We start from the raw sequence: 14,323 nt of genomic DNA on the forward strand, positions 1-14,323 counted from the left end.
CTGTGGGTTCTGTGTAGCCTCAAACGGTACACAGTTGAGTTTCTTACCTGTGAGAGGGTAAGTGAGGGGGTGAGGGGGACCAGCACCCTGAAAGCCTCCGGTCTTCAATTAAATCTGCTAAATGGTATTCTCCCATTCTCACCTCCACTGAATGATGTTCATCAATAACTTCTGTCATGTCATGCAAAATTCATTGAGCAGTGGTGCTTTCTACAGTAAAATTTAAGTAGCCGCTTTGAAGACTGGTCATCCTCTATCACATAATGTCATATACATTAGTATTTGTTTTTAATGCTTTATGCTTCAAGATAGCTCAGTGTCAGATTAGGATTTGGGAAAGGAGTCTATTCAGCATAGTGGATCACTGCCTTTATTTCGTCTTTACTGTGAACTTTGAATAGAAGTGCAGAACACAATCTAGTATGTAGAAAAATAAAATTTTGGCAAAACAAAAACTGTTTAGGGAAATTAAATTGTATACTAGTATTTTTCATATGTATACTTAGCAGTTAAATATGTTACAGATAACATTGTAAGATGTTTGTGGTTATAAAAAAATTTTAACTTCCTGAAATTTACACTGCATATTGAAATGATACAAATGGAAATTGCAATTTTTGTTAATAAGGAAGCCCAGTTTGCTAAAATAGCATTAATATCATTCACATCAGATTTTAATTTGTTATACATCTTTGTAGTTCAGCAAATGCCCTTGATAATGAAAAATTAAAAAGTTATTAGGACAAAAATAATGATCTATGTAAAAAGGGGGGTGGGGACCAAAAGAGTCTTTAATATGCCTATATAATTCAGATCATAAAATTTTCATGAATTTAAGAGGAATGAGGATATATGAACACTAATAGAAAATAGTTTTCATTTGCGTGTTCAAATGCTTATACAACTCTTCAGTCCATCTGGTTTTATAAAACCAAAACTCTGAACACAAAAGCAAAAATGTTCACATTACCTTATTGTATGTTCCTAAGTATCAAACTGCATCAATTTATTATGAGTTAAATTTAAAGAACATCACAGATTTAAAAACAAAAGTACTTAAGTACCTGATTCTTTTTAACTCCACAAATACCTAGCATCCCAAAGTAACATGTAAACAAACCTCTTTGCTGCTTAATGAATTCTTTCCAATCTCTAGAATAAACTAAATGGCATCAGATATAGTGTATGACTTAAATGTACATTATGGTTTCATTCATTACTTTGACTGTATTAGTGATGTAGCAAAGAGGGGAAATTTTTCAACTATTGTATTTATTTAAAATGAACTGACAGGTTCAAATGCCTGTCTTCAGAAAAGCCAGCAGCATTTTTTAACATACTCAAAGTAAGATTTGGCCTAAGCCCTTAATACCTTCCTGAACAGCCATGCAACTAAACACCCTCAAAAGCTGTTATATAAGGGAGAAGATCATGAAGCAATTTGTACTTTTTCCTCTGGATACTAGAAACGGGTAAAGCAAATCCAGATTATTTTTTGAGTGAACGGCTGTCATGTTTAATATACTCAGAGCTCTATAAAACTAGAGCCACTATCATATATGCTTATATAGATATATACTTATTTTTAATAAAGTCTCTTGCTTGCTTCAAAATTTTAAGGATGATCTTTTTCCTGGTCAGTCACTTCAAGGGAACAATAAATAAAGTAGAAAAGGATGAACTGTTTTGCATATTTCTGTGGAAGAACGGAAAACATTTATACTTTGAGAGGTTCAGAAAATTCACTGTACAGAATGAACAGCTTATATATACACTATCTGTGCAATTTTTCTTGGCTGGGGTATTTAAATGCAAGAGCTCCTCCAAGATAAGAAGCCACATTCATTCTTGTCCAAATCCCTCTGTCTCTTCTATTGCAAAAAGAAGTTTTTCCTTTAGTTGTTCGTAACTCTTATATGGTGGTAGATCCAAGCGATTAAAACTGAACAAAAACAAAAACAGATGTGTTTTCAATAAAACAAACTCGAAAGATTTCTAATACAATATTTCTTAAAGCACATTTGAAAAACTAAATGGATAGAGGAAGATACAAAAATTTTGCTGGATGTATTCTAAAAATTTACTACTGTATTATTTAATATTAACATATACAGATTTCTTATGGCAAGCTACTAAAATGAAGATGTACTCATAAAAATATTTTAACAATTCCCCGAGAACAGTGGAATTACAAATTCACAAGTCCCCCTAACTTCTCTTGGGTTTTCAAGAGAGTCCATTTCTTTCATTCACTTACCAGTTATTAAGAATCTATTAGTTATTTTTCTGGGAGCTAGTGTAGTGACAGAGTGCCAATAAATATAAACTTTTGTCTTTTCAATCCTGCCAGACTCAAAGAATTCCCTGTGCTGAGTTCAACTGGATTGGGGTTGGTGGAGTGGGGGTAGGGGGTCCAATTCCCACTCTTAAGTGTCCAGTGAAATAGCTCTAATGTAGTTACAATCGTTCTCTATTTTCATTTTCTCATATATAAAGTTTCAGGTTATCCAGGTTCCCTCCTACCACCCCATTGGCTCCAACTCCTCTATAAGAGTCAGAATACCTGATGAGAGCCTTTTGAAACAAGGCAGCCAAATAAAATGGTGTTCTTCTCAGACCATTTTATTCTCTTTGTATGAGAAAAATATAATAAATGGTAGCAATTAAGCAGACCATATACTTTCTCCCCTCCCCGCACTTCATGCTTCAAGGTACAATGATAACGGAGGTCAACAAAATATCTTTCAGTAGAGTCCTAGACTAAGACAATCTGTCACTTTCTAATTCTTACATCTTTCACATAAAGCCTTGTCAAATTCTGTCATTCTTTCATCACATAAAGCTTGTCAAACTCCTTCTTTCTACTGATCTCTAGCCTTCTACCACAGCCAGAAATACTTTCCTCAAAAGACATGGCAGTTTAAGAAAACCTTTGCTATGCTCTCTTTGGCAGCACATACACTGAAACTGAAACAACAGAGGTTAGCATGGTCCCTGCACCAGAATGACACGCAAGTTCGTGCAGCGTCCCGTTAAAAACAACAACAACAACAAAAAAAACTTTGCTGCTTCTAATTCCTATGGATTGAAGGTATAGGGGAAGGAAGCCTGCCATGCTGTTTGGTACAGCCCCCTACCAACTTACTTAATGTTCTCCAAGCATAATGCATACTTTTCTGTCTTACGACATGTTCTACAGCTCTTTCATAATGTGCGATACCTTTTCTCACTAAGAATCAGTCCAGATACTACAACTTCCTTCCAAGAATTATCCTTTCCATAAATTCTTTTTTTTTTTTTAAAGATTATATTTATTTATTTGACAGAGAGAGATCACAAGTAGGCAGAGAAACAGGCAGAGAGAGAGAGAGGGAAGCAGGCTCGCCGCCGAGCAGAGAGCCCGATGCGGGACTCGATCCCAGGACCCTGAGATCATGACCCGAGCCGAAAGCAGCGGCTCAACCCACTGAGCCACCCAGGCGCCCCCATAAATTCTTTTTATTTCTATTTGGCACTTACTTTACTCTGTATGATGACTGACTGGTTTCTTACATTAGGTTCTAAAACCCATGAGTGGTAGTCTCCCCTACTCTCCCAACATTGATCCATTTAGTAAATGTTGAATTGAACTACATAAGAAAGTAGATTACTTGAAAACATCCAAAACAGGGTTCTGTTTTAAGACATCAGTGACAGGATGGAGACACACTAAAATCTATTCATCTTTTATTGAGTACTTACTAGGTGGCTATCAGAATACTGTTTTTAAGTTTCAGTTTAGCTTTTAGTTGCAGCTTTGAGTCAAATTTGCTGTTTCTACTTTGTCTATAAAAAGGGAAGACACTAATACCTTTCCAGTGGATTAATGGATTGAAATAGTACCCTGTTGGTTTGCTCTATCACTGTATATAGTCTAAGGGAATTCCACTGCTCTGGAAGCCACCACCTCAATAAGCAGCAAAGCACTGGAGGTGACAGCAGAACTCCAGCTGAGAATTATCAAGACTACTTCTCACCATGGACTGTAGCACTGCTTCCCTTAGTCCCTACTAAAAACTCGAGTGTCTCTGGATCATCAACAGTATTCCACCAATCTGAATGAAATCCCTACCTCTTCCCTGTCCTTCACTCAGATACTCCATCCTTCTAAACTTCTGTTTTATGTTTTGCAGTTTTCTACAGTCTGAGTAACTCCTCTCTTGCCTTAACTAAAAATCCAGCTAGTCTGAAACACAACATTTCTGCGGCCAGTCAACAAAACTTTTCTCCTCTGAGGCACACACAATCTACCTATGCAACCTTCTTTCTGAACTTTTTGCTCTCCTCTGTTGACTTCTTGGTCATACTCCTTTCATTCACTGAAAGCTTTGGCACCTGGTTCATGTCTCCTCTCATTCTCTTGGATGATATGTAACAGCCACGCATGGCCTTCCAGTTCTCATCTTCAGTGACCTGTTCCTCTATTCGTTACTAACTTCAAGATAACACCTTGAACCTTGTAAAGGAAATTTCTAATTAAAGGAAATGTCTAATTAGAAACCCTATTTTGTCTTTACAGTTGCCTTCAATTAAAATGGCAACCTATTAGCCCATTACTTTCTCACCATCCTAGCTTGTCTTCAGACTCTTCCTATCCTTACTTTGTACTTCATCCACAGCCCCACCTTATAACCAGTACCTTACAAATACTTTTAAATCTGTCTGTCCCTCTTTTGAACTTACTAATCAAAACTCCAACACCGTATGAATTCAGCCTTCTGGCTTTTCATTCCTGGGACCTTAACAGCTGAAAGTTACTGGAGGGGGGAATCCTACAACTAGACAGATTGGTGTCACTTTATAAAGTTCCAAGTAGGCAGTCCAATGTTGTGCAGCATTTTTAGCTGTATTTTGCTAATAAATCTGACAGCTCTTTCTCTTCACAAGTTTTTCTTTCTTCATTCTTAGCCAGTGACCTCATCTTACACTTTGAGAAAACAGTGGTAACTATAGTTTACATCAAACTTTTCTTCCTCCCCATTAAAACAACATAAGTGTTCCTGTTTGATATTTACCAAAGTCCAATTCCTTAGCTTATACTAAGCATCCCAATTCTTTTCATCTTTCTTGAACAACTATCTCCTTTGGTTATGGACCTCTCCCCTGCCTCAACAGTTTCTCTTATTGGATTTACCAGGTTAATCTAGGCTGTTGTTCTCAATTTTTTGTTGTTGTTGTTATGATCCCTTTTCACACTTTATGTGTGCATTTATTTTGTTGCATTGTATATAAAATTTCGTCCCACATAAGATATGCAGTTAGAAAATAAAGATGTACTCCAGTAATTTTTTTTTCAGGTAATTGTGGCTATTATTCTTAGATACTGTATTAATTTGACAAGGTAACACATAATAGAGTTCTGAAATCCTATCAAAGAACTTTTTCTCCCTACTTCCATAAAACCCAATGGTTTATCTTGTACTCTGAATACATCTTTTACCCATGCGTTATTTTTTAACATCATGCACTGGTCATTTGGAAATAACACTTCACCAAGTTATAAAGAAGTTATAAAGTATTTCCAAATGTTGAAACAGTTAATTATGTAATAGGAAAAAAAAAAAACCTACATTGGTTAAATACCACCAATCTCATCAGAAAAGTTTTGAGAAGCTTTCAAGTTCATGGTGGTTGATATCTTTAAGTTTTCCCAAATTTTAATTTTTACCCCAAACTTAAGCTTTCACTATTGCCAACAAATGCTGTCTGTTGTTTTCTTTGAAGTGATAAGCTTATTACTTCATTACTTTTCAAGAAAATGTCTGCCAAGTAAACAGTTTTGGCAAAAACAGCGTTCCATTAAAAAAGCAAGCTGGGGGCCCCTGGGTGGCTCAGTCGGTTAAGTACCTGCCTTCGGCTCAGGTCATGATACCAAGGCCCTGCGATCAAGACCCGAGTAGGGTTCCCTGTTCAGCGGAGAGCCTACTTGCGCTATCTCTCTGTCAAATAAATAAATAAATAAATAAATAAATAAAATCTTTAAAAAACAACCAAAACAGCAAGCTGGTTCAGCTTTCAGCTCAGCTGCTAAGATCTTTCCTCTCCAGACAACCACAATTCTCATGTGTAGAAGTGCTTTATGCAGGCCTCCCATTCTGTCTTACAGTATATTAAAAAGATACATACTCAAGCATCAAGATTTAATTTTTTTTTTTTTTACTGCTTCAGAAGAATAATCATGAGAGAAACTGGCTCCCCCTAACCCTTGCTTTAAACTGCAGCTGTGCAGTGTTGAAGAACAGAGACAGCATTTTGGTGCCACTGTCTTGATTTTTGCTGAGGCACCAGCATTTTTACCCACCGTTGCTTTTGTACCTGTTAAGTTCAAGTGTCAAACAATAAAAAGGCAAGTAACTGCTTAGTATGAAAATAGTTCTGACCTCCTGAAAGAACCATGTATCTCCCAAAGCTACCATCATCTTTTGCCTGGATGACTAACAGTTCTGTCAACTTATCTCCCTGCCTTCAGTCTTGAATCTAATTCCTCCCTTCTCTGTTGCCAGAGTGATTTTTCCTGAATCTCATTAGTTGCTATTAAAGCCTCTTCAAAGGCTTCTAATTGCCCCTGGAGTGAAATCTAAGTTCCTTATAATAGCCTATAAGGCTCTACATAATTTAACCGCTGCCTATGCTTCTGAATTCTTTTTATCCCTATCTCCTCTCACTGGCTGCCATTCACACCAGTCATCTTTCATTTCCTTGAAAAATGATTTCTTACTCCAAGGTCTTTGGAATGCACTTTTCCTGTTTCTTCCTGCAGCATGCTATTTATCAGACTCAAGCATTATCCTTTCTGAGAACTCTCCCTGACCACCCAATCTAGGAGGTTCCCTCTAGTTTTTATTTCCTTTGAAGGACCTTCTCTTGTTTGTCATCTGTGTTCCCTTCCCCCAGTGGAGTACGGACTTCATAAAAGACACTTTATCAGTCTTATTTTATACATAATAGTTATTCTAAATAATTGTTTCATCAATGGATACATTTCTTACTATAGTAACCAAGTAGAAATCATTCCAAAGTTAAAGAATTCCATATTAGTCTATTCTAAAAACTGAAATTCTAGCTACTTTAATGAGTAGTAACTTATACTGGGTCTTACATATTAAAAAAAAAAAGTTTCTGTGGCCTTTGCCTTCCTATTTAGGATTCATGAACTTACCATGTGTGGCTTCTTGGTAACCAGGTGTCTTTGCCAACTTTTTCAATGCAAAATTTTTGAGGCCCATTACTTCCTAAACCAGGAAAATAAGACAAAATTTATCTGCTTCTTTAAAGTTTTTGGTTTTGACGAGTATATTACAGAACATGTCACATAATCCTATGACTAATACAGAATACAATGTAAATCACTTCTGTCTAGAGAAGCTTCTTAATGCTGCAGAAATCCAGCAATAAGAAATCAGGGGAAAGAGAAGTAGCTCTAAAGAATTTTGCTCCCTTCACAATCACCCTAAGGAGCAAAGTAATGGCCAAGCAGACTAGGTAAGCAGCTTCCATTTTTGTCTTATAAATGTAGTTGATATTAACCATTAATTAGTCTTTCTTCTGGTAGATACCCTATAGAAAGCAGAGAAGAATATCCTTAAATTCAAGTCTATTGTGTGTCTAAAGCCATTATTATCACAAAATTATCTACAGAGAAACTGCAGTAAAAGTGCATTTACCCATGAGCTCAGCAAATCCTCCTAGAGGTAAACGGCAGGTTCCAGTGACAAACTGTAATAGTCGCATCCTTACTTCATTGTCTGTCTCCTTCACAAACTGTGTAACAAAATCAAACTGACTTTAATATAAATACTAAATTATCTCTAGTATTTAAAATAGTAGACACTTAAATTAGTCCTAAATTTCTTCGAGAATTTATTAAGGTTAGGCATATGTTAGTACACCATGAATCTTCAGTTAATCCTCACCAAGTATAGCACTGGCTGGCCACTACTATTATTATTACATCCATCTTATGGAGAGGAAAATGGGAGGTTCAAAAGGTCATACCACTAAAAGGTAACAGATGTTGATCAGCTATCATATAGCTTACTACCTATTTGGGGCTCCTGCCCAGCTCTGTACCTATGCTTTTTGTGTGTTTAGCACTTGCAGTAGTATTTGGAGATAGATCACTAGCATCCCTATTGTATAAATAAGCAAACAGAGGCCTCAAGAGATAAAACTTTGTCTTTCTCAAGTGGCTAGTGCTAGTCAGTGTCAGAACATCTGAACTCCAGTCCCCTTGAGCTCTAACCCAGTAATCCTGACCTGAGTCAACTACCCTTCTCTCCGATACGTTACCAAAAACGAACACTTCCCCAACTGCCAGTCTCAATAGTCTGTAGCATTTTCTCCCACCAAATGCTATTTCCTCAATTCTCTAGATTCTTTGTACTTGGAAACTTAAACTATGCATTTTGTTAAAATACTTGGTACATTTACTATCTTTTTCAAAGAGTGACATAAATGTGTAAGGTAGTGGAATATAGATTTGAATTGGTCTGAGTATCTTGTAATAGAAGGCAAGTGAATTTACAGGCCAGTCTGAGAGTAGAAATGTAACTTAAAAAATAAAAATTATAAAAAGTAAAAATATAATTTAAGGATAAGACAACAAGTGCTAATGATGATCAAAAACATTTCTGTATAGAACTGTGCCGAGGTACACATTGCATCCAGACGTAAGAAACAAAGCATATTACCACATCCGGCATAAACCAACCCTTTTCCTAAAACAAACCCAATCTGGAAAACACAACTATTCACTTGGATTTACATGACCCTAAGCTTGAGCTCCTCAGGTTCACAGATACAGATGTCCAAAGTGAAAGTCAGGGGACATGAAGGAGCGAAGAAGCTAGTAAAGAGCCTAGAAAGGAAAATTGTAGACACCTGCATGTATTCTGTATGTGATGCATTTCAGATATGTTAGGCCTGAAAATAGATCTATTCCTACTTTTTCATTTTTTATTCATTATTATTTTTTTTTGCAAGCTTGATGCCCAGCATGGGGCTTAAACTCATGATCCTGAGATCAAGAGTCACATGCTCTACCCACTGAGCCAGCCGGTCGCTCCTTGTTTATTTTTTATAACAGGTAATAGATACACATAGCACACAGTACAGAATTCAAAGGTAGTAAAAGGTAAACAGCATCAAGAGCAGCTTTCACACCTCGTGGCCAGTTTTTTCTCTACCTTTTCAGAGATAATGTATTCATATAAACTTGACCTTGAACAATGCAGGGATTAGAGGAGCTGACCTTGGGTGCAGCTGCAATCTTCAGAAAACCCACATATAACTTTTGACTCCCCAAAATTTAATTAATGGCCTACTGACCGGAAGCCTTGCTGATAACATAAACAACACATATTTTATATATTTATACATATATACATATATATATAATATACTATATTCTTAAAATAAAATAAACTAGAGGGAAAGTTACTAAGAAAATCCTAAGGGGGCGCCTGGGTGGCTCAGTGGGTTAAGCCGCTGCCTTCAGCTCAGGTCATGATCTCAGGGTCCTGGGATCGAGTCCCACATCAGGCTCTCTGCTCGGCAGGGAGCCTGCTTCCTCCTCTCTCTCTGCCTGCCTCTCTGCCTGCTTGTGATCTCTCTCTGTCAAATAAATAAATAAAATCTTTAAAAAAAAAAAAGAAAAGAAAAGAAAAATCCTAAGGAAAACACACTTACAATACTGCGCTGTAAAAAAAATCAACATATAAGTAGACTGGCATAGTTCAAATCCTCAAGGGTCAACTATTCTAGCATACACTTTGAATATATAATAGCACATTATTTACACACCTTTCTTTTCCCTTTAAATTGTATAGAAACATCTCGTTCTCCAATATTTTTGTTAATTAGCATTAAGAAAAGTAAAAGAATGATTACAAGGTACAGAATTATAGAACAGGTATATTATAATTTATTTACTCAGTCCCCTCCCAGTGGACATTTAGGTATTTGAAGTCTCTGTTAGTATACCAGGATTGGTACAAAAAGTACTCTATCTACGGGCGCCTGGGTGGCTCAGTGGGTTAAAGCATCTGCCTTCAGCTCAGGTCATGATCCCAGGGTCCTGGGATCGAGCCCCGCATCGGGCTCTCCGCTTGGCGGGGAGCCTGCTTCCTCCTCTCTCTCTCTGCCTGCCTCTCTCCCTACTTGTGATCTCTATCTGTCAAATAAATAAATAAATAAATAAATAAAAAGTACTCTATCTAGTATGTGACATTTTGCATATGCTGAAGTATATCTATAAGATAAATTTGCAGAAGTGTCTTACGAAAAGATTCCACTTCTGGAAAAGTCTTTCTCTAGTAATAAAATCCCAGGCTCAGTTTTCACTTGAAAGTGAAAGTTTAGCATATATAGACCTGAAGTTCAGTCACTGAATTGCTCTAATGAGTCTTAATTAGAGGATATTTGTGAAGAATATCCCTGGCCTAGAGATTTTAAAATTCTTTAACACACAAAATGCAAAATCTAATAGTGTGCTTCAAGATTAGTATGCAAAACTTGGATGAGACCACCCTATTATAGTTTAAGCTAAAATACCAACAAAAGAGAAAGGGAGTAAGGGAGAGAAAGAAAAAAAGTAGTAATTTTTGGGCATTATCCTCTAGATTATTCTAATTCCCTAGTGTATTATTGCCTTCAAGTAACTGCATTGACTTTCTCATTAACAAAACACACTATTGGGAGGCCTGGGTGACTCAGAAGGTTAAGCATCTGACTCGATCTCAGCTCAAGTCCTGATCTCAGGGCCAATGGTAATTTTAAGCCCCACAATGGAGTCCACGTACTTCCTCATGTACTTCCAGAATTAACTAGAATTTATAGAATACTTTGATATTATTAGAAAAAATATGCTATACCTACAAGTATTACCATTGAACTACTACTTAAAGAAGATTTTGTCATTCATTCTCCCATTTGGAAAAACAAAATAAACAATGGAAATTCCTTTAACAAATGTTCGCATATTCAACTTCTGATTTATAATTCAGAGACTAGAAATCCCGTCCAAAGGCAGTTTCAATTTTGTCTTTTAAACCATTCTTTCATGAGAAAACATTTTCTTTGAACCCTTTGTTTCAAAAAGATAAAAGCAAATACCTGCCAAAACCAAATGATTTGCTTGCTGTTTCTCGTATAATGTCGATACACAGTATTTCTCTGCCAATCTGCCAAGTCAACCTCCTGCATGCCACACAACATAACCTGGGAAATGAGCACAGTAGCAGATCAAGAACACAGTTAGTGATGAGAATAACTGTATGACTCTGACTTTCTAATGAATGCCTAGGCACATGCCTAATTATGTGCAGCTAGGTGCACGACAACTAATGATCACAGTAAGCAGGTCCAACAAAATCTGTAGCAATTTAGAGTAAGGACTCTTTGGTATACTTTATCTTTTCCATGTTTACTGAACTCAGACTGAAAGCATTTAAAGTTATTGTTCTTCAAAAAAAAGTTAGCTATGCTAAAAAATACCTCATAAAAAAAAACCCAATTAGGTGTCCAAATTGTTAAGTTACAAACATAAATTTCTGGTTCTTTTTTTCTTTTAATCTATGCTATCTTCTCTATTTAAAGTTAAAAATTAATTTTTCCAGGCTTTGGGAATAAAATAGTCTTGTAAAATTTTCAAATAAGCCCAGTGTATTACATATGGAATGAAAGCTATTTTCAGCATAATGAGACAGTCTGATACTTATTTCCTTTCTCACTAACTTTGAGCTACAATTTATATGCAATAACATGCAGGTGTTTTAAGTAGAGAGTTAGATGCATTTTGACAGATACATACACCTATTTAACCACTACCACAATCAAGATGTAAGATGTAGAATATACTGATTAGGTCCCTTTTTGCAGTCAAAAACTTCATCTTTGGCTCTAATATATGTATGTATGTATGTATGTACATATGAATAAATGTTTTATTTCACTTGAGTAAATACCTAATAGTAGAACTGCTAGGGCATAAGAGGCTGATATATATGTTTAGCATTATATTAAACGTCCAACATCCCCAAGTGGTATTTCACTTAGTTTTAAATCGCATTTCACCAATAACAAATGAGTATGTTTCATATGTTTACATGCAATCATCGCTTCCTTTGTGAAATGAGTCTTTGACAAGTCCAAAAAATTTTTATATTTTTACTGAGTTGTAAGTTTTTAAATATATTATATATATGAAATATATATTGTAATATAATGAATATATATTATATGCAAAATATGAATGTTTATATAAAATAAAATGTATAAACCTAAAATATGATACATATTATATATGAAATATATAAAAATAAGTTATATGAAATAAATAATTTGTAATGAAATCTAATACTTAATTCCTCTCAATATTTAATGTAATAATATATGTAATATAATGTGTGGCTGTTTTGTATTCTTCCCAAGAAACTTCTGCCCATACTAAGATTTTTCTCCTTTTTTTTTCAGCTTTCATATTTACATTTATGTTTTAAATTGATCTTTCTGGGGCGACTGGGTGGCTCAGTCATTAGGCGTCTGCCTCTGGCTCAGGTCATGATCCTGGGATCCTAGGATGGAGCCCTGAATTGGGCTGCCTGCTCAGCGGGAAGCCTGCTTCTCCCTTTGCCACTTCCCCTGCTAGTGTTCCGTCTCTCACTGTGTGTGTGTGTGTGTGTCTCTCTCTCTCTCTGTCAAATAAATAAATAAATAAATACATACATACATACATACATACATACATCTTTAGAAAGAATTAAGTCTTTCTTCCATGGGCTAAAACAGGGGGTCAAGGTGAATTTTCCAATATATGGACAGCTAGTTGATCCAGAAGCATTTGTTTAAAAGATTTTCTCTTTCCCCATTAAAAAAATATTAGCATTTGTGTTGAAAATCTTACACCCACATATGATAAATATATATGTGTGTCCATTTCTGGACTCTCTCAGTGTTTCACTGATGTATTTGTGTATCCTTTCAAAAATACATTATCTCAATTACTGTGGTTTAATAACAATTTTTGAAATCAGGTAGTAAAATCCCCCAAGTCTATCCTTTTTCAAAATTAACTGTGGAATGCCTGAGTGGCTCAGTTGGTTAAGCGTCTCCCTTCCACTCAAGTCATGATCCCAGGGTTCTGGGATTGAGTGCTGCACTGAGAATCTATGCTCAGCAGGGAGCCTGCTTCTCTCTCTCATCTGCTGCTCCCGCTATCTGTGTGCGCCCTCTCTCTGACAAATTAAAAAAAAAAAAAAAAAAAAAAGAGCTTATCTAATAAACCTTCATATTTCCTTGTAATTTTAGAATCAGCCTGTCAATTATTATAAAAAATTCTTCAAGGATGCTGATTGGGATTGCACTGAACAACATACAGATCAATTTGGAGAGAAATGGCATTTTATAATATTGAGTCTTGTAGTACATAACATGATGTATTTCTTCATTACTAAAGTCATCTTTTTCTGAGCAATGTTTTCTGTTTTTAGGTATAGAGCTCTTGCATGCTCTTGTTTAAACTTGTTTATTTTTTGGATACTTTATTACATAAAACTTTAAGATTTCAATTTCCAAGTGTTGCTGGTACACAGAGGATATACTTGATTTTTAAATTACTGGCCTTCTATTCTGTACTCTTGCTAAATTCACTGTTATTTCTAGTAGGTTGTTTATTTTATTTATTTATTTTTGGGGGGTTTTTTGGGGTAGGTTCTTTAGGATTTTCTAGGTTGACAATCATGTTATCATCCATGAATAAAGGCCATTTTTTACTCCTTTCCAGTCTCTATGCTTTTTATTTCTACTATTGTCTCATTGCACTGGCTGGGCCATCTGGTACAATGGGGAATATAAAGAATGAGGTTAGGTTGCCCTCTTCCCAACCTCAATATGAAATATTCATGGTCTCACCAATTAAGAGTGATGTCAGGGTGTATCTTTTGTTGATGCCCTTTAACAAACTGAAAAAGTTACCTTCTAGTCCTAGTGTGATGAGAGTTTTTACAAAGAATGATTGTTACATATTCTCAGTTTAAACAGATTTAAACTGGTAAAGAGCCAAAACTATAACCATTATTTGGAATAATGATATGCATGCCCATTAATGTGATATTTTTCATGGTTAAAGAGCAATAGACTAGGAATAACAATCAACATAAAGCAAAACAACAAAAACATCCACATTTTCTCACAGCTCTGTACTATGAGCTAACGCCAGATCAGTAACCTATAAGAGCTTTAGTTTCTTTATGTGTAAAAGGAAATTATACGGCCCAACTATTTTATA

The 14,323-nt window shown here is 35.7% G+C and overlaps 1 protein-coding gene across 4 annotated transcripts in view; it reads right to left on the bottom strand.

The window, feature by feature from the left end:
• Nucleotides 1–354: 354 nt before the first annotated feature.
• Nucleotides 355–14,323, bottom strand: part of WWP1 (WW domain containing E3 ubiquitin protein ligase 1) — a 113,299-nt gene continuing 99,330 nt past the window's right edge. For all 4 annotated transcript variants that reach the window (XM_046005078.1, XM_046005085.1, XM_046005073.1 and 1 more), the window contains 4 exons: nucleotides 11,152–11,256; nucleotides 7,704–7,800; nucleotides 7,199–7,271; nucleotides 355–1,942 (listed from right to left, as the gene is read on the bottom strand). In XM_046005078.1, the coding sequence (XP_045861034.1) occupies nucleotides 1,843–1,942; nucleotides 7,199–7,271; nucleotides 7,704–7,800; nucleotides 11,152–11,256 (375 nt within the window). In that variant the 3' untranslated portion in view covers nucleotides 355–1,842. The remainder of the gene's footprint in view (nucleotides 1,943–7,198; nucleotides 7,272–7,703; nucleotides 7,801–11,151; nucleotides 11,257–14,323) is intronic.

The sequence above is a fragment of the Meles meles genome, chromosome 1, assembly GCF_922984935.1.
Source record: "Meles meles chromosome 1, mMelMel3.1 paternal haplotype, whole genome shotgun sequence".
In the NCBI taxonomy this organism is placed as follows: Eukaryota; Metazoa; Chordata; class Mammalia; order Carnivora; family Mustelidae; genus Meles; species Meles meles.